The sequence below is a fragment of the Ovis canadensis genome, chromosome 22 (assembly GCF_042477335.2).
Source record: "Ovis canadensis isolate MfBH-ARS-UI-01 breed Bighorn chromosome 22, ARS-UI_OviCan_v2, whole genome shotgun sequence".
Taxonomy (NCBI): domain Eukaryota; kingdom Metazoa; phylum Chordata; class Mammalia; order Artiodactyla; family Bovidae; genus Ovis; species Ovis canadensis.
The window spans coordinates 57,226,246-57,245,400 of NC_091266.1; the positions used below are offsets into that span (position 1 = coordinate 57,226,246).

General features: G+C 49.1%; 1 protein-coding gene and 1 non-coding gene across 15 annotated transcripts in view; one reads left to right on the forward strand and one right to left on the reverse strand.

Annotated features, from left to right (window-relative positions):
* The window catches only part of TACC2 (transforming acidic coiled-coil containing protein 2), a 230,714-nt gene that overhangs the window by 102,054 nt on the left and 109,505 nt on the right, over positions 1–19,155 (forward strand). For all 14 annotated transcript variants that reach the window (XM_069566725.1, XM_069566735.1, XM_069566728.1 and 11 more), the window contains one exon: positions 11,868–11,993. In XM_069566725.1, coding sequence (XP_069422826.1) covers positions 11,868–11,993 — 126 coding nt within the window. The remainder of the gene's footprint in view (positions 1–11,867; positions 11,994–19,155) is intronic.
* On the reverse strand, positions 14,546–14,652 carry LOC138428022 (U6 spliceosomal RNA). The gene has a single exon (XR_011252260.1). It is a non-coding gene; the product is annotated as a U6 spliceosomal RNA (small nuclear RNA).

Below are 19,155 nucleotides of genomic sequence, written 5' to 3' on the forward strand. Positions count from 1 at the left end.
CATCAGTGTCAGGAGCATCTTCTTCTTCCTTCTTGTCAGGAGGTCTCTCCCTCCAACCCACGGGCTTCCCCCGGCTGCCTGCTCTGCAGCTGCGTGCTTCACAGCAAACAAGGAAAGGTCCAGGTTTTCCTTCAAACCTTGACCGAGGCGTGCTCGCCTTGTGAATTACTTGGCCAGGGAACCTGCATTCCGCTGCTTCCTGCTTCCAGCTCACAGGTTGTCTTGTGTCCAGCTGTGTGTGCTAGGGTCCCTCTCCTTCAGGGCTGACAACACCCTGACTCACTTCTCCCAGCTTCCTTGTACCCAGTGCTATGCCAGGCAGGATGCATTTCCCGCAGTTCCTTCTTGGGTTGGTGACTCTGCCTTGACTCCTCTCTGGAAGGGTGGGTACAAGCCTTTATTCCTTGCATGAGTTCTAGACCTCTCATTGCATTCATGGGTAGGGAGAGCTTTTGGAGGCAATGTTGCTACTTGTGTGGTTTGGGAATCAGGCAAAGTCTGTCATTGTTATAAGGTACTGAGGACTCCAAGAGGCTTAAAAAAATTATTTATTTACTTCACTTTTTTGGTTGAGCTGGGGCTTCACTGCTGCACTCGGGCTTTCTCTAGTTGTAGGGACTGCTCTTCGTGGCAGCGTGCAGGCTTCTCATTGTGGTGGCTTCTCTTATTGCAGAGCATTGGCTCTAGGGTGTCGGCTCAGTAGTTGTGGGTTTGTTGCTCCAAGGCATGTGGAATCTTCCCGGACCAGGGCTCAAACCCACGTTCCCTGCACTGGGAGGTGGATTCTTATCCACTGTACCGCCAGGGAAGTCCCACAAATTTTTTTAAAAAAGAAACACTACATTTTGCCTTGTCTATAATCAAGGCATTTGTGCAGTCCTCAGCTTAATTGTGGCACCCCACTCCAGTGCTCTTGTCTGGCAAATCCCATGGACGGAGGAGCCTGGTGGGCTGCTGTCTCTGGGGTCGCACAGAGTCGGACACAACTGGAGTGACTTAGCAGTAGCAGCAGCTTAATTGTAGACTTCCCTGTAGCTCAAACTGTAAAGAATCTGCCTGTGATGCAGGAGACCCGGGTTTGATCCCTGGCTGGGGAAGATCCTCTGGAGAAGGGAATAGCAATCCACTCCAGTATTCTTGCTTGGAGAATTCCATGGACAGTGAAGCCTGGAGGCTATGTTTGTGGGGTTGCAAAGAGTTGGACACAACTGAGCGACTAACACACAGCTTAATTGAGCTGAGTTGCCTGCTCTCAGTGCAGAAAAGTTAGAGAGGAAGCTGGTTCTGGCCTGAGTTAAGTGGCAGCTAGACACCTCTGGTGGCAGCGTCTTTCTGTCCTTGTTACTTGCCGCACATCCATATATCCAGCTTATATTTATCAGACACTTGCTGCTTGTTGAGGACCTGTTGTGAGATCCACACTATGCTTTACAGACACATTTTGCTCTTCTTTTCTTAAAAAAAATTATGATTACTTGTTTTTGACTTTGCTGGATCTTCGTTGCCGTGTGGGCTCTTCTTGAGTTTCGGCAAGTGGGAGCTACTCTCTAGTAGTGATACACAGGTTTCTCATTGTGGCGGCTTCTCTCGTTGAGGAGCACGGGCTTTAGGGTACATGGGCCTCAGTAGTTGCGGCTCCCAGTCTCTCGAGCACAGGCTCAATGTTTTTGGTGCAGGGGCTCCAAGGCATGTGGGATCTTCCTGGACCAGGGATCAAACCTGTGTCTCCTGCATTGGTGTGAGGATTCTTTACCACTGAGTCCACCAGGGAAGCCCTCTTATTTCTTTTAATAATCTTTCCCAGCGATTCAAAATGTCCCCATTTTACAGATTCAGAAACTGAGGCTCAAAGAAGACTGCAGCAGGCTGGTCAATGGCAGAGCTGAGTTTAGGCTCGCGTCTGCCTGAGCTGTGCTGTCTGCACTGGCTGCCCTGCTCGCGCACGCGGTGGATGCCTCAGGTTGATTTCTTTGATTTCTGTGCCTAGTGTTCTGGTGAAGTCGGGGCACCTGTTGCATTTCACACCCTGGCTCTTGGGAGAGGTCGGCAGCCTTGGCTGAGGTCTTGCCCCTGAGGTGCTGGCCTGTTCAGCAGGCATACCCCTTCACTTTGTGCACTCTGATCAGAAGGATAGTGATGTCATCATTTAGCCTGAGCATGCAGCCTCTCCCAGGGCTTGGATGGGTTTATTTCTTTGTCTTTTAAAAAGAACAATGACTGCTCTCTCCTTGCCTTGTCCTAGAATAACTTCCTCCCCTTTGAGCTTTGCATAAACCCCAGTCCTCCAGCTCATTAACCCTGAGAGGTGTGGGAATGATAGTCCCAATTTTAAGGAGTGCTAAAGTCATATACAAGAGGAAGGACCCCCTCCCCACCATCAGATCTCCCCAGGGAGCTGGTCCCCTCCACCTCCCATCCGTACATCCTGACTAGGATCCTGGCCTCTGGCCAAGGCACCAGGCCAGCTGGGGCTGTGCCACTGTGGGCACTGCCTAGCGCCTCCTCCAAGCTGTCCCTTCTCAGCCAGCCCAGAGGGCTGCGCCTCTGGAGCCTTGGGTTTTTCAGATCAGAAAAGCAGAGGCCTGGAAGGGACCCTGGAGACCCAATAGTCCAAGCCCTCACTTTACGGAGGAGGCACTTGCAGGCCAGGTGGGGAGGGGTCTTGCCACCTCCCCTGGATCAGGGAAGGGTCTTGTCCACCTCCCTTGGATCAGAGCCATGCCCGCGCCCCTGCTGGCAGCTGACAGGCTTTCCGTGGGGAGGCTGATCCCGCTGGGCGCCTTTGCACCCACTGTCTTCTCTCTGCATCCGTGAGAGGTGGTGCTTGAGGCCCGGGGTCCTGTGGGCCTGAGGTCTGTGGAGCAGCTGGATGGAGCTCAGCTCAGCGAGGCCACGCGTAGAGGGACTTTTCCCACCCGGGGGTATCCATTTGCTCCTCCTGAAATGGGCTGTCCCGTGGCTCACAGTGGCAGAGGGCCTGCATGGTGCCCAGCAGCCCACAGTAGGTGCTTATAAGTCTTGGTTTCCTTTGCTTGTTGCCACGCCCGTTCCACGGCCCCAGCCATCGTGCACACGGGGCCTGGGATGGCTGAAGGGGCAGTGCACACCTGAGGGCGCTCACCTGGCCAGGGGCAGCCGGTGGAGGGGCCCGGGTACCCTGGAAAAGCACAGTCAGCGTGTCCTGTTGTGTTTGCATTGCTGACGCCATTGTTTGTAGAGTGATTCCCTTAGCTAGAGAAACCTTGACCTGACTGCTCTCAGTGGACCCTCCTCACGCCCTTTCCAGGCAGGACAGCCCTTGCCCTTGCTGACAGGTGGGGAGGCCGACCTCGGAGGAAACTTCTCGCAGGCTCGCACAGCTGTGTTGGTGAGGGCTGCCCCAGCTCCCAGGGGTGGGGGCTGACCTGAACTTGGTTGGAGGCTGCCTGACCCTGCTGAGTTATCTGTTACTCACTCGTGTTAGAAAAAAGTAAAAGCACAGCAAAACCACCAACTCATAGTTTTTTGTTCCTCAGAATGATGTACCTTTATTTAATTTGAGCAGCTGATTTCATTGAAAGTTGAAGTAAATAATCGTACGGAGTGGGGGCTGGAGTCTGAGGTGTTATCCATGAAGCATGTGGTTAATAAGGTGACCTTCCAACCAATCAGATGCTCGAAACCCACGTGGTCTTTTTTTAAAAGCATCTGTTTATTTGTTTGGTTGTAGAGGCTCTTAGTTGCAGCATGTGGGACCTAGTTCCCTGGCCAGGGATTGAACCCGAACCCCCTGCATTGGGAGTGTGGAGTCTGAACCACTGGACCACCCAGGAAGTCCCCCACTTGGCCTGGATCGTTCCCCAGGGCCCTTCCCTCACACCTGGTGTTGGGTGGATGTCGTGAAGTTCGACGCAGAACTGATCCCGTCTGCTCTGCACCTGCCGGGATTCCGCCCCGCATTCCCTGGCACGGCCCCTGCATCTCCTCCCCACACCAGCTATTCTCTCCCCACCCCTTGCAGGACAGCCTGTCCTCAGCCTAATGTTTCAGGCCTTCTCTGCAGGCTGGCCCGGGCCTGGCTGTCTAGGTGAATGAACACCCCACGGACCCCCATTCAGTGCTGCTCCCCTTGTGACCATGCTGTGCCCTCCCGAGCCCAGATGAGCTCTGGGGGTGCTGGGAGAGGCTGGTTGCCTGCATGCCTTTACTCCAGAACGTTTTTGTTCGCTTCTTTCTGAAATAATTTCCTACTTAGAAAAGTTGCACAAGTAGCCCAAAGACCTCCCTACTCCCTTTGCCCAAATTCCTGAATTGTTGCCCTTTCACCTCCTGTGCTCTTGTCCCCCCACTTTATGTGTGTAGGTGTGGATGGAGATACATTTATTTATCCATCATCATCACTGTTTTTCTGAATCATTTGAGAGCCAGTTGCAGACTGGAGAAGGCAATGGCCACCCACTCCAGCGTTCTTGCCTGGAGAATTCCATGGACAGAGGAGCCTGGCGGGCTCCAGTCCATGCGGTTGCAAAGAGTCGGACATGACTGGGCGACTAACACTTTTTGCGACTCAAAGGTGTCCCCATCCAAATGAAACTGAACAGTCCAGTGACCAATTTCCCCAAACAAGGCCCCTCTCCAGCACAACGCCGAGCCAGCCATCCAGCTGGAAATCACTATGATACGTTCCACCATCACTCAGTCATCAGAAGCCATTTGGATTCATCCACACTGTCTCTTTTCCATCTGATCTGGGGTCCAGCCCAGAGGCATGAGTTGCGCTCTAAGAATGCCCACAGACTCTCCTTTAGTCTGGAAGGACTCCTCTGTCTCTTGCTGTCTTTCATGACCTTCTGGAGTACAGCTCCTTCACTCTGGGAAGATCCCTCAACCAGCATCCTCCAGAGCTTCCCCGTAACCAGACTCTTGCTGTCACTTGGGGCAGGGGTCCCACAGAAGTGACGCAGGGTGAGGACCATCCACTGCTGAGGACGTGATCCCGGTCAACACCTGGCCGAGTCGGTGCCCACAGCGTTTCTCTAACTTTGAGTCTTCATAGACGCCCCCCACCGCCCGGTCAGGTGGGAGAGTCCTCCAAGCCCACGCACTTGCCCTTCAGTTCTTTGAACCTCTGTCCACCCACCTTAGAGCCCTTTGATAGCTCCTGACTGACTTCGCCACCACTCTGATGGTTCTTACACGGGGCATTTTCAGTTTTCATCACTTCTTCTACATTTACCAGTTGACACTGTACAGTAAAAAGGAACTTTCACCCCTCCCCTTTTATGTATTTGTTCATGTCTTTGTATGGACTCATAGATTATTACTTTACTCAGTGGGTTTTATTACTATCTGTATTTTTTTTAATGCCCAAATAGTCCCTTATCTGGCTGGTGGCAGCCTCTTTGAGGTGGTTCTGATGTCCTTTTGACATGACCTCTTTCAGCAGACAGAGCTGGGAGATAGATGTGTATACACACACGTGCACGCACGCACACACACACACACACACACCTTTTATCTATGAGTTCAGTTCAATTCAGTCACTCAGTCGTGTCTGACTCTTTGCAGCCCCATGGACTGCAGCATGCCACGCCTCCCTGTCCATCACCAACTCCCGGAGCTTACTCAAACTCATGTCCATTGATTCGGTGATGCCATCCAGCCATCTCATCCTCTGTCTTCCCCTTCTGCTCCTGCCTTCAATCTTTTCCAGCATCAGGGTCTATTCAAATGAATCAGCTCTTCGCATCAGGTGGCCAAAGTATTGGAGTTTCAGCTTCATCATTAGTCCTTCCAATGAATATTCAGGACTGATTTCCTTCAGGATGGGCTAGTGTGATCTTGTTGCTGTCCAAGGGACTCTCCAACACCACAGTTCAAAAGCATCAATTCTTCGGTACTCAGCTTTCTTTGTAGTCCAACTCTCACATCCATACATGACCACTGGAAAAACCATAACTTTGACTAGACGGACCTTTGTTGGCAAAGTAATGTCTCTGCTTTTTAACATGCTGTCTAGGTTGGTCATAACTTTTCTTCCAAGGAGCAAGTGTTTTATCTATAGCTAGTGTTTATCTGATACCTCTGATTACAGCCCAGCCCTGAGAGTTCTTTCAAGCCTAAATTGCCTTTGTAGAGGCAAGTCTTCCCCTGACTGTGAGAACCTGCTCCCTTTATTCTTGATATGGTTATTTTTCTGCTAATCTCCATGTGGGTAACAATTTCCTTAAGACACCAGTCTCATCCTCCCTGCCATTGTGGCCCTGTCCTTTCTCCTGTACTTCTTTCTTTTCCTGCCCAAACCATCAGGGAGAGAGGGAGGGAGAAGCATTTTTAACCTGGAAAGCCCTCTGCACACGTATGTCTGTTGAAACACTTGGCTTACTCCTGTCCCCTCATAGGCCCTTCCCAGATCGCCCTGGCCTGAAAGGAGCCCAGTTTTTTTCTGCTGCAGCTTGTTTTTCTATTACCAGCCTTCTTAGTTTTTGTGTGTGTGTTAGGTTTTCAACTTGCCTTGCTCTCACTTAGCCTATCAACCCTGCAGTGTGCAGTCCTCCTCGTCTTAAAAACTACTTTATTGAGATGCGGTTGACATAAACGAGGGACTTCCCTGGTGCCTCAGACGATAAAGAATCTGCCTATAATGTGGGAGACCCAGGTTCAATCCCTGGACCAGGAAGATCCCCTGGAGAAGGGAATGGCAACCACTTCGGTATTCTTGCCTGGAGAATTCCATGACATCTAAAAGCTGTGCTGTGCATATTTAATGTATACAGTTCAACGGGTTGACGGAGAAGTATATACCTGTGAGACCATCACTGCCATCAAGGCGATAAACATATCTATCATCTCCCAACGTGTCCTCCCACCCCCATTGCTGTTACTGTTACTAATATGCACGCTTAGTTACTCAGTCGTGTCCAGCTGTTTGCGACCTCGTGGACTGTAGCCCGCGAGGCTCCTCTGTCCATGGGATTCTCCAGGCAAGGATACTGGAGTGGGTTGCCATTCCCTTCTCCAGGGGATCTTCCCGATTCAGGGACCAACCCCGGGTCTCTTGCAATGCAGATGGATTCTTTATCGTCTGATCTACCGGGAACATATGAGGATTATTAATCTGATCCCCATTTAGCTTCTCTTGGTGTGGCGCCAGAGCTGTTCCTTTTGCATAGGTCTCATGTGTAAAGCTGAAGCTGTTGGCTTTTTAGACCAAAATCTAAATGCCTGCCTCTTTGAAGCAGAGTCCGCTCTGCCTCAGCCTCTGAAGGAAGGTGACTCATGGCCCTTTGGAGAAGCACTTGTTGATGCAAGCCTCCCTCCCTGACATTCCACTGGAAAATCAACCCTTTGCTGGCCTGACTAAATTTATAAAGGGTTGGCCCCAACAGCTGGTGGCAGCAGCTGGTAGTTAAAATCTCTGACAGATTTTTTTTTTTCTCCTCTGAAAAATATTTCAGACACTCTGGTCCCAGCTCCACCACTTGTAGAATTTGGAAGCCATTTATAGCTGCTTACAGTTGGTCTGAGAAGAATTCCCCTCCGTCCTCATAAGTCAGCCTTCCCCTAAGCCATCTGGAGCATGACCCATCCCTGCGAAGTAAGACAGGAAGATCCTGGGGGGGATGGTGCAGTGTGAATTTGATGGTTTTTTTCTTTTAGTAATCTCACTTGGTTCAGTTTAATATATAGGTATATACACACACACATATATGTATATTTTAATCACCCCTGAATATTCATTGGAAGGACTGATGCTGAAGCTGAAATTCCAATCCTTTGGCCATCTGATGCGAAGAGCCGACTCATTGGAAAGGACTCTGATGCTCAGGAAGCTTGAAGGGGAGAAGCAGGCGGCAGAGGATGATGGTTGGATGGCATTACCGAATCAATGGACATGAGTTTGAGCAAACTCTGGGAGATGCTGAAGGACAGGGGAGCCTGGTGTGCTGCAGCCCAGGGGGTCTCAGAGTTGGATGGGACTGAGTGACTAAACAGCAGCATAGGAGGCATATAAACCTTTATCTGAGCCTATTAACTCTGCACATTATTCGAATGCCCTTTAATCTGCAGTACATTAGGAGCAGAGAATTGGAAAGCACAAAGTAACAAGATAGTCAGGTGAGGTGGTGGAGGCAGACGCGCTGGCTCACAGCCTGTGGGGGAGAGGCCAGACTGAGTTTGCAGAGTCCTCGGCCGTGGTGCTGTCCAGGGCCTTCCCTTCTAGAGATGGAAAAGTTAAGCTCAGAGCAGTCACCTGGCTGAGATCCCAAGGTGGGGCTTGGTCTAGAATCCAGCCCTCATGACTCCATATACAATTGTGTTTTAGGGCCATGGCATACCTCCTCACTTACATCATAGTCGCTCAAGACGCTGATCATGTGTCACTGACAAAGTGTTTAATTATATTCAGGATTCTCTGTTCCAAAAAAACCCCAGCCGTCAAGCAATTGTCCAGCATGCTTTGAAAATTAATTCCGTCCCCAATGAGTTAAAATGCCATCTCATAGACTGTGCGGGGAGATACTGTTATCTGACAGATTCTCCACCGGGACCTTAATTTTCCCCAGTGGTGCCTGTTGAGAGAGGCACGGCTGGGTTTCTGTCCCAGGATGAGGCTGGCAAGCCTGGGTCCTCCCCGGGAGGGAAGGTGTGAGTAGAGAAGTCACTATAGGGGTGAGTTTAGAAGCGTTGCTCTGCTTGTCCACTCTCTTAAAATTTTCACTGAATTATGAATTGAAGTTGCTCCCTGCCATTGAAATTTTCCTCAAAGATGCTTTTTCTTTTGCTTATAAAAGCTGCATATGTTCAGAATAGAACTAGAAAATAGAGTTAGACTCAACGAAAAAGAAAAGAAACACTGCTAACTTTCCTACTGAAAGAGAGTTGCCGTTAACCCCTTGATGTATGTGTCTTTGCACATTGCTTGGTTTGTTCACCGTCAATTGCTTCCTGTGTACACACATACACACAGATACATATATATTCATACACACAATGCACATAAAGTCTTGATCATGCTGCCAGTAGTTTTTTTTTAACCTATTTTTAGTGAATAATGGATGTCTTTATTTTTGTATACATGGAGATCTACCTTCTTTTTGAAATTTTTAAAGTTAATTTTCTAACCTTTTTTTCACATGGTTGCAAATGAGTCCATTCTGTGACTGCTCTAACTTGAGTAACTGTCCCCTAGTGTGGACATTCTGGTTGTTTCCTTTTTTTTTTTTCCTATTGTGGTCACAGCTGTGATTGGCATCTTTGCTCACACCCTTAATCATCTCCTTAGAATAAATTCTTGGAAGTAGAATGGTTGTGTCAAAAGAAACAGAGTCTTTTATGACTTTCGGTGTGTGTTGCCAGAACTCCTGGGCCGTGTTTTTCCGCTCAGGTTTTATGACTTTGGAAGGCCGATTTTGCCTGTGGTTAAGGATTCTCCGAACCGTGGTCCACCAGAGACATCCTGAGTCCCTGCGGGCCTCCTCCTCCAGGCCTGCCCCTTCCTTTACTTCCCTCTCTGCCCATCTCCCTCTGACTCCTCGGGTGTGGTCATCACAGGGCTCCAGGGTCGGAGAGCTTGGGATGGTGGGTGGAACTGTGAAGGAAGAAGGAAGCGTCACAAGATCCATGGGAGTAAATAGAAAGGCGTGGGCACAAGTGTGTGCCAGTCCGGTCCTATTTAGAACATAGTTTCGGAACGCTCACCCTGAGCCTCCCCGCCTCTCTTTCGTCTCAATGCCAAGGGAAGCACTTTGGGGCATTTGAGGCTTTGGGCTGATTCTTCAGCATCAGATCGAGTCCCAGTCCCGCGCCCTGGCCTTGTGATCTGGCTCCGGCCCTCCTGTCCCCTTCCTGGTCGTTTTGATCTGTGCTCCAGCTGCAGTGGCCTTTCCGCATTCCTCCAGACCAGCACGCTCCTTCCTGGACTGAGCTTTCAGATCTGCGGCTGCCTCTGCTGCGGGCGCTCCTTCCCTGACTCTTCCGCCCTTGGGAAAAAACCCAGTGCGGCGATTAAGGGCATAGCTCCTGGTGTCTGGCTTGGGTTTGTATCCTGGTTCTGCCTTTTACCAGCTGTGCAACCTTGGACAAATCACTCAACTTCTCTGTGCATTGGTTTCCTCATCTGTAAAATGGGACTAATGATAATACCCATCTCATAGGATGGTTGTGAGCATTGAATATGGTGATGGCTGTGAACACTTAGATCTTAGTTCCTGGCACAAAGCCCGTGTGAGTAAACATTAGCTGTCACTGAGCTGATGGCTGGCCTCAGCTTATAACGTTACAAAGACATTTTCCCTGATCCGCACTCCAGGCTGGGACCTCCTAGTTTATGTTTTCTTAGCCATTTGTATCTTTCCATCTTAGCAGTTACAACAGTTTTTACTGGATAAGTAAGTATTTTTATTTTATTTTTTAACACCAAAACCATTTTGTATCGGGGTATAGTTGATTAAAATGTTGTGGTAGTTTCAGGTGAACAGCAGAGGGACTTAGCTATACAGACACATTTATCCATTCTCCCCCAAACCCCTCTCCCATCCAGGCTGGCGCATAACATTGAACAGAGTTCCATATGCTATACAATAGGTCATTGTTGGTTATCCATTTTAAATATAGCATTGTGTACATGACTTCCCACAGTCCCTAACCATCCCTTCCCCCTGTTTACCATAAATTTCTTTTCTGTTTTCTGTTTTATAAGTAAGCCCATTTGTATAGTTTCTTTTTAGATTCCATGTATAAGGAATGTCATATGATATTTCTCCTTCTCTGTCTGACTTACTTCATAACTCTCTAGGTCTATCCATGTTGCTGCAAATGGCATTATTTCATTCTTTTTAATGGCTGAGTGGTATTCCTTATATATATGTATCCCATCTTCTTTATCCATTCCTCTGTTGATGGACATTTAGGTGGCTTCTGTGTCTTGGCTATTGTAAACAGTGAATAAGCATTAAGGAAAAAAAAATTTTTTTTAACTTTGGCTGTTGCCTGAGACTGTAAGCTCCATGAGGGCAGGGACCACCTTATAGGGATTCACCTAACATAGTTGTTATTCAGTCAGTGTCTGCTCAAGGACTGAAGGTAATGGTCTCGTTACTGACTGCCACAGAGCCAAGTTCATTAGCAAGAAGTAATGACCCTCCCTGATAAGCTAAGACGTAACTGGTCATGGAAGGGGATTCCCAGAAGAGTGAAAGGATGTGTGGGACCAGCGACAGTGTCCAGTGTCCCTCTGAACTTTCAAAGCAGCCTGCTCTTGGAGGTTGTCTAATGCCAACCTTCTCAGTGGACAAAGGGCCAGTGTAGTTTTTAATTTCTAACTCACTTTAAGGTCTAAACTTCTGAAAACATATTTAAGAGAATTACTAGAAAGCAAAACAAAGCTCAAGGCCAGGGTTTCTCAACCCGGGCATACTGACCTCTGGGGCCAGATAATTCTTTGTTGTGGGTCTGCCCTGTGTATTGTAAGATATTTAGCAGCATCCCTGGATGCCAGCTGCACCTGGCCCTCTGGTTGTGATGACCAGAATTATCTTCGGATATTGCCAAATGTCCTCTGGTTGGCAAAAATCACCCCTTGTTGAGAACCGCCCATCGAGACCTACAAGACAAGCCCCAACTTTCATTACTGGAGTCAACAGACAGAATGAATACCGTGTTCCTCGGAAGGCCTCTAGGCCCTTATCCCGGGTGTGTGTCTTTGTAGAGCAGTAACCAGCCCCTCCTGGATCAGCACCGCCGTGGGCCATGCTTGGAGTAGCCCAGCTCCTTCCTGTACGGGAAGGGAAACTGAGGCCCTGCGTGGGACCCAGAGAAAATGTGCAGTTGAAACACATTGAAGACGTTCAGGAACATTTCTGAGCCTTGGTTTTTTCCTCTCCTAGTTCACTTGTACCAGATGGTGTCATCCAGCCGGCTGCCCTTGAAGACCTGGAAAATTCACTCTTAGCTGCCTCGACCTCCCACAGTGATGTCAGCGGCCAGGTCTCCACGGATCTGACAGCCCAGAGGTAGGGTGGGGGTGGGCCCGTGGCTGATGGTGGGACCCTGGGGCCCAGTCTCTGAGGCTGCCTCCCATCCTCCCTCCTCTGTTCTGCCCACAGTTCCAGCCCCCTACCCCTATACCCCCAGCCCCGCTGTGCACACTCCCCTGCATGGGGCTGGGCCAAGTCGCTCAGTGGTATCCGACTCTTTGTGACCCCTGGACTGTAGCCCGCCAGGCTCCTCTGTCCATGGAATTCTCTAGGCAAGAATACTGGAGTGGGTAGCCGTTCTGTTCTCCAGGGATTTTCCCAATGCAGGAATTGAACCCAGGCCTCCTGCCTTGCAGGTGGAGGCTTTACCATGTGAGCCACCAGGGAAGCTCTCCTGGGGCCTTAGGGATGACCTGAGGGGACCCCAGGAAGGAGCTTTCCCCTACCCACCCCCCACCCCCACCACACACAAAGGCCATTTTAGAGATTTGTCCTCTTGTGTTCTTATTTAAATAGAAGTCCTTCAGGAGTGACATTGTGCTATTTATACTTTCCCAGGAATGACTTAGCTGCCTCTGGCCTCCCAGGACACAGCTGGGGGGTAGATGCTTGTGTTCTTTATCTTTGGGAGGTGGGCAGAGACTATAGGAGCCAGCAGCCCACAGGAAAGGGACCAGATCCTGTGCCTTCGCTCAGCAAATGGGGCTGGCTGGGGACTTTTCCTCACCTTCGAGCCACCCGCCCGCCCGCCTGCCCTGCCCTTGCCCTGTGTGCCCTGCACCCCACCCCTCACTGTTCTCTGCGTGCAGTGTGTTCATTGTGCGTCTGCCTGCAGACTTCACACTTAGTTTATTGAAACCAGGCTTGTCCACAGCCAGCCTTGGGACTTGGCTCAGATGCCTTTACACACACACGCACACACACACATGTAATCTCTCTCTTTCTCTACACACAGGTGTATATATATGTATGTCTCTATGATGCATATGTATGTGTATATATATACACATACTTCTGGTTTATATTGATATATATGTATAGTATATTTATTATATAATGTATAATTATATATAAATATGTGTGTATTTATATTATTTATATATATGTATGTATATACTACTTCTGCTTTATTGACTGTGCTAAAGCCTTTAACTGTATGGATCACAGCAAACTGTGGAAAATTCTTAAAGGGATGGGAATATCAGACCACCTTACCTGCCTCCTGAGAAATCTGTATGTAGGTCAAGAAGCAACAGTTAGAACTGGACATGGAATAACGGACAGGTTCCAAATCGGGAAAGGAGTACATCAAGGCTGTGTATTGTCATCCTTCTTATTTAACTTATATGCAGAGTACATCATGTGAAACTCAGGTCTAGATGAAGGGCAAGCTGGAATCAAGATTGACGGGAGAAATATCAATAACCTCAAATACGCAGATGACACCACCCTTATGGCAGAAAGTGAAGAGGAACTAAAGAGCCTCTTGATAAAAGTGAAAGAGGAGAGTGAAAAAGTTGGCTTAAAATTCAACATTCAGAAAACTAAGATTATGGGATCTGGTCCCATCACTTCATGGCAAATAGATGGGGAAACAGGGGAAACATTGACAGAGTTAATTTTGGGGGGCTCTAAAATCACTGCAGATGGTGACTGTAGCCATGAAATTAAAAGACTCTTGCTCCTTGGAAGAAAAGCTATGACCAATTTAGACAGAATTTTAAAAAGCAGAGACATTATTTTGCCCACAAAGGTCCTTCTAGTCAAAGCTATGATTTTTCCAGTAGTCATGTATGGATGTGAGAGTTGGACTATAAAGAAAGCTGAGCACAGAAGAATTGATGCTTTTGAAGTGTGGTGTTGGAGAAGACTCTTGAGAATCCCTTGGACTGCAAGGAGATCCAACCCATCAATCCTGAAGAAAATCAGTCCTGAATATTCGTTGGAAGGACTGATGCTGAAGCTGAAACTCCAATCCTTTGGCCACCTGATGTGAGGAACTGACTCATTTGAAAAGACCAAAAAAAGAAAAGAAAATAAAAGACCCTGATGCTGGGAAAGATTAAAGGCAGTAGGAGAAGGGGACGACAGAGGATGAGATGGTTGGATGGCATCACCGACTGTATGGACATGACTTTGATCAAGCTCCAGAAATTGGTGATGGACAGGGAAGTCTGGGGTGCAGCAGTCCATGGGGTTGCAAAGAGTCTCTGACAGGACTGAGCAACTGAACTGAAAGGACCTACTGGGGGATCAGGGCAAGCCCATAGGCTGCCTCCAAACCCTGGTGGACCCCACCCTGTCCAGGGCCCTGGTTGGCTGTGTGGGTTCTTCCCACCCCGTGACCCTAGACAGCCCAGCCCCTAGACCTTTGCCCAGGTAGTGCTTGCTTCCTGGTGTACCCTTCCCTACAATCAACCCCAGGTCTTTCTGGAAAAAAGCTTCCAAACTGGGGAGAGTTCGACAGCTTTTGGAGGAGGAATTGCAGACTGAATCCAGGGGCCCTCGATGGGTTAAGTTACCTTGCTTATGAGCGAGTTACAGCTAATAAGTTGATGTGAATAGATTATGGATATGGGGGAAAATGGCAAAATATGGAACGCTTCACGAATTTGCGTGTCATCCTTGCGCAGGGGCCATGCTAATCTTCTCTGTATCGTTCCAATTTTAGTATATGTGCTGCCGAAGCGAGCACAAGTTTTAGGTTGACTCCAGAGCTATTTATAGTGGACAGAATGAAAAACTTTACGGTGAGGGTGAATTCCATTAAACACCAGTTCAGCAATTCTTCTCCCCCCACCCTTTTTTTAAACTGTATTCGTGCAATAATAGCTGAATCTAAGGGTGTTATTCACTGAAACTGAGAAAGTGTTTGTTGCTTCACCAATTGTAATGCAGATCGCTGTTGGGAATCAACGAACATATGCAAATTACCCCGGAAGAGGGGCGGAGCAACTGCCGTCCCAGAGGTGTCCCGGAAGCTGAACCTGAATGTATATATTCTTGTTGTTGTTCATTGTTTTTCAGTCCCTTAGTCGTGTCCGACTCTTTCCGACCCGGTGGACTGCAGCACGCCACGCCTCCCTGTCCATCACCAACTCCCGGAGCTTGCTCAAACTCTTGTCCATTGAGTCGGTGATGCCATCCAACCATCTCATCCTCTGTCGTCGTCTTCTCCTGCTTTCAATCTTTCCCAGAACCAGGGTCTTTTCAAATGAGTTAGTTCCTCACATCAGGTGGCCGAAGGATTGGAGTTTCAACTTCAGCATCAATCCTTCCAATGAATATTCAGGATTGACTGGCTTGATCTCCTCGCAGTCCAAGGGATTCTCAAGATTCTTCTCCAACACCACAGTTCAAAAGCATCCATTCTTCGGGGCTCAGCCTCTTATATTCTCCGCCTTTCTCATCCATACATGATTACTAGAAATACCATAGCTTCCACTATATGGACCTTTATTGGCACAGTAATGTCTCTGCTTTTTAAAAGAGCCTTGACTGTATTTTTTTTTTTTTTTACCTCAGTGTGTGATTGTGGGATCTTAGTTTCCTAACCAGGGATCAAACCTGGGCCCTGAGCAGTGCAAGCACGGACTCCTAACAACTGGTGTGTGTGTGTTAGGTTGCTTCAGTCCTCTCAGACTATTTGCAATCCTGTGGACCATAGCCCACCAGGTTTCTCTATCAATAGGTTTTTCCAGGCAAGAATACTGGAGTGGGTTCCCATGTCCTCCTGCAGGGGATCTTCCTGACCCAGGGACTGAACCCACCACCTCTGTTAATTTTCCTGTGTTTGCAGGCAGTTTCTTTACCACTAGCACCACCTGGGAAGCCCACCCCCTACCCCCCAACAACTGGACTGCCAGAAAATTCCCCCTACACACATTTTAATTATATCTTATAAGTAAAACTGCTGCTTTTGGCTGCCTAGTGCGGGGCACTGGGGAGCCATAGTGAATGGAACAGGCTAGGAGTCCCTTCTCCCCAGGCTGAGACCCGAGCCTCCCTCTGAACTCTTTCAGTCACCCTTGCCCCAGGTGTCACTGCCCTTCTCAGATACCTATGAATTATCTGTCTCAGAGGCCCTCTCTGTGAATGGAGGAACTGGATCAGTTGTGACCTCTGGAACCACAGCACCCAGCCAGAGTTCGGCTGGCCCTTGGGAAATGTTGCTGAACTTGAACTGGGTTAGAGGGGAGTGATAGGGAGGGCCTCCTTCTCTGTCTGCTTGGCGGTCAGGGTGTGCTGACCACCTCACAGCTGGCTGTCTCAGGGGGCAGGCCGTTCATTCCTGCTGTCCCGCTGGGACAGTGTCGAGCGACCTCTCCATAAACTGGGAGGAGGTTTGCCTGGTGGAGGAGAAATGTCAGGGTAGGGCTGACACAGTAGAAAGCTCTAGGCCAGAAACAGATGCTCTAAGGAGGGTGCATGTTGACATCGAATTCTGAATGTTTGTTACTGGTGGGAGCCAACCATAGTTCTTCTGTGTGAATTTAACTTCTTAAAGAGAAATCTAGCTGGGGAACAAGACCCTCAGCACCCAAGGAGTATGCAGAAGCTTCTAGGGTGAAGTCAGGCACGCCTTACCTTCCTCCTGCTTGGCTTCCTCCCCTCCCCCATGGCGCTCCCTGACCCCCATCGTTTTTATTTTATTTTTAAAAATTTATTTATGTGTATTGATTTTTGGCTGCACTGGGTCTTCTTTGCTGGGTATGGGCTTTCTCTGCTTTTGGGAAGTGAGGGCTACTCTCTAGTTGTGGTGAACGGGCTTCTCGTTGCAGTGGCTTCTCTTGTTTTAGGGGACAGGCTGTAGGGTGCCCGGGCTTCAGGAGCTGTGCTCTTGGACTCGAGAGCACAGGCTCAGAAGTTGTGCTGCACGGGCTTCGTGGTCTTCTCCAACCAGGGATCAAAGCCGCGTTTCCTGCATTGGCAGGCGCTCTCTTCCCTGGACCACCAGGGAAGTCCTCCCCCACCATTTTAGCAAGGCCTAGGGCCTCCAGCTGCGGTGGGAGGGGCTCACCCTTAGTGGGGCCTGGACAGGGGCTGAGATCATCCTTATTCAGAGCTCCAGGGAGACCCCGGGGCCATAGGAGCAAAGGCTACAGGAGGACTTGGCTGGGCGGCTCTCAGGAGAACTAAAGTCCACTGGGGGTGTTACTGGTGCCCCTAAAGTCCTCTCCCCGCCCTGAGACTGTGTATTTCAAATGGCTTGTCCAGGCCCCACTATAGTCCAGTGATGTCTGCTCTTCGAGCTCCTGCTGAGGGCACTTTCTGTGGTCCAGGGGCCATGCAGACTGCTCACTGTAAATGAGCAACACCCCCAGGAGGGAGGGGGTTCTGTTATGACTGCTCTGTTACAGATGAGCAGACCGAGGCTCAGAGATACCAATGTGTTCAAGGACATGTAGCTAGTGAGTGGCAGAGCTGGGCTTTGAAGCAGGTCCAGCTTGGCTACCAAGCCTGGTTCTGAACTTCTCCTCTGGCTGTAGCGAACTGGATTCCTTCCTTCCCCCAGGTCGTGGGGTCCTGCCTACACACTGGCCTCTCCCAAGTCCGGGGAAGACACGAGTAAAGACGCCGTGTCACCTGTGACCGGGACCAAGTGTGAACACAGGATGCAGGAAGGAACCGATGACTAAGTTCCAAGGGCTGATTCAATCCATGCTGAGAGCCTGGCCAGCCCTCTGGGTTTATTTTCCAGTGGAAGGATTCGGTAGATCTCTGTGCCGACGAGCGATTTTGGTGCCTTGCCAGCGTGACTGGACTTTTGTCCAGAGTCGTGTTGTCCTATTCTTACTGGAAATTGGTGGGGAAGGGGTAGTCCATATTTACTGCCATGCTTTTCCTGATTTTGTGCATTTTGTTGGTGATGTTGCTCTTTCAAAGCACAAGAAGGCTATGATGAGCCTGATGTAGAAAATGCTTGTGTTAGCTAAGCTTCATTTGGGTGTGCTGTTTTCTATGAATTCAGCATTAAGGAATATATATTGTGCGCATGCCTACTAAGCTGCTTCAGTCGTGTCCATCTCTTTGTGACTCTGTGGACTATAGCCTGCCAGGCCCCTCTGTCCATGGGACCCTCCAGGCAAGAACAGTTGAGTGGGTTGCCATGACAGGGGATCTTCCTCACCCAGAGATCAAACCTGCATCTCCAGCATTGCAGGCAGATTGTTTACCGCTGAGGCACTGGGGAAACCCCAAGGAATATATATAAATTTATATTAAGGAATATATATTAGCTACACATTAGATAAAATATTTTTAAACAGAAAGTCACATAAAACAAGGTTATATTTTGATCGGTTGACAAAAACACTATGGCCATTGGCCCACAGGAACCTACCCCTATATTTCCCCTAGGAACAGTGGTTCAGTGTTTGCTAATTCAGTGTCTACATGACTTTATAGAATGTAATTACTGCAAATAAAGAGAATCAACTGTACTTCACTTTGCTGCTCTGTGGGAGTAATTAAGAAGGGCATTCTGGGTGTGTGGTGGTGGCTTTTTAAACCTCAGAAATGGCCCTGCCTACTCACCCCATCTGTTTTAGTCTCTTCCTGCTGCCATAACAAAATATCACCGACTGGGTGACTTAGAAGCAGCAGAAATTATTAGACTTCCCTGGTGGTCCAGTGGTTAAGACTGAGTTTTCAGTGCAGGCGGCTTGGGTTCAGTCCCTCACTGGGGCAGATCCTGATGCCAAACAAAACAGCAAAAAGTATTGCTCACAGCTCTGGAGGCTGGAAGGCCACAGTCAGGGTGCCAGCATGATTCGAGTGAGGGCCCTCTTCCTGGTTGTAGATGTCTCACTATGCCCTTACAGGATGGGGGGGCCTGGGGAACTCTGCAAGGTCTCTTTTATATTGTCACTAACCCCTTTCATGAGGGCACTACCCTCATGACCTAGTCACCTACCGAAGGCCCCACCTCCTAATGCCATCACCTTGGGCATTGGGATGTCTGTGTGGGAATGCCAGGACACAGACATTCAGGCCATAACATCACCCAAGTTCCTGTTAAGAGCAGGGACAGGAGAGGCAGGAGAGGTGAGTAGTGGCAGGGAGGGAAGAAAGCAGAGGGCAGTCTGGAACATCCTCCCTGGAGTTTTGCCACCCCGCCCGAGCAGGGTTGGGACCTTAAGTTGAAAAAATTAAATTTAAATAAAAACATGTTTAAAAAATTAACGTAAGGAAAGTG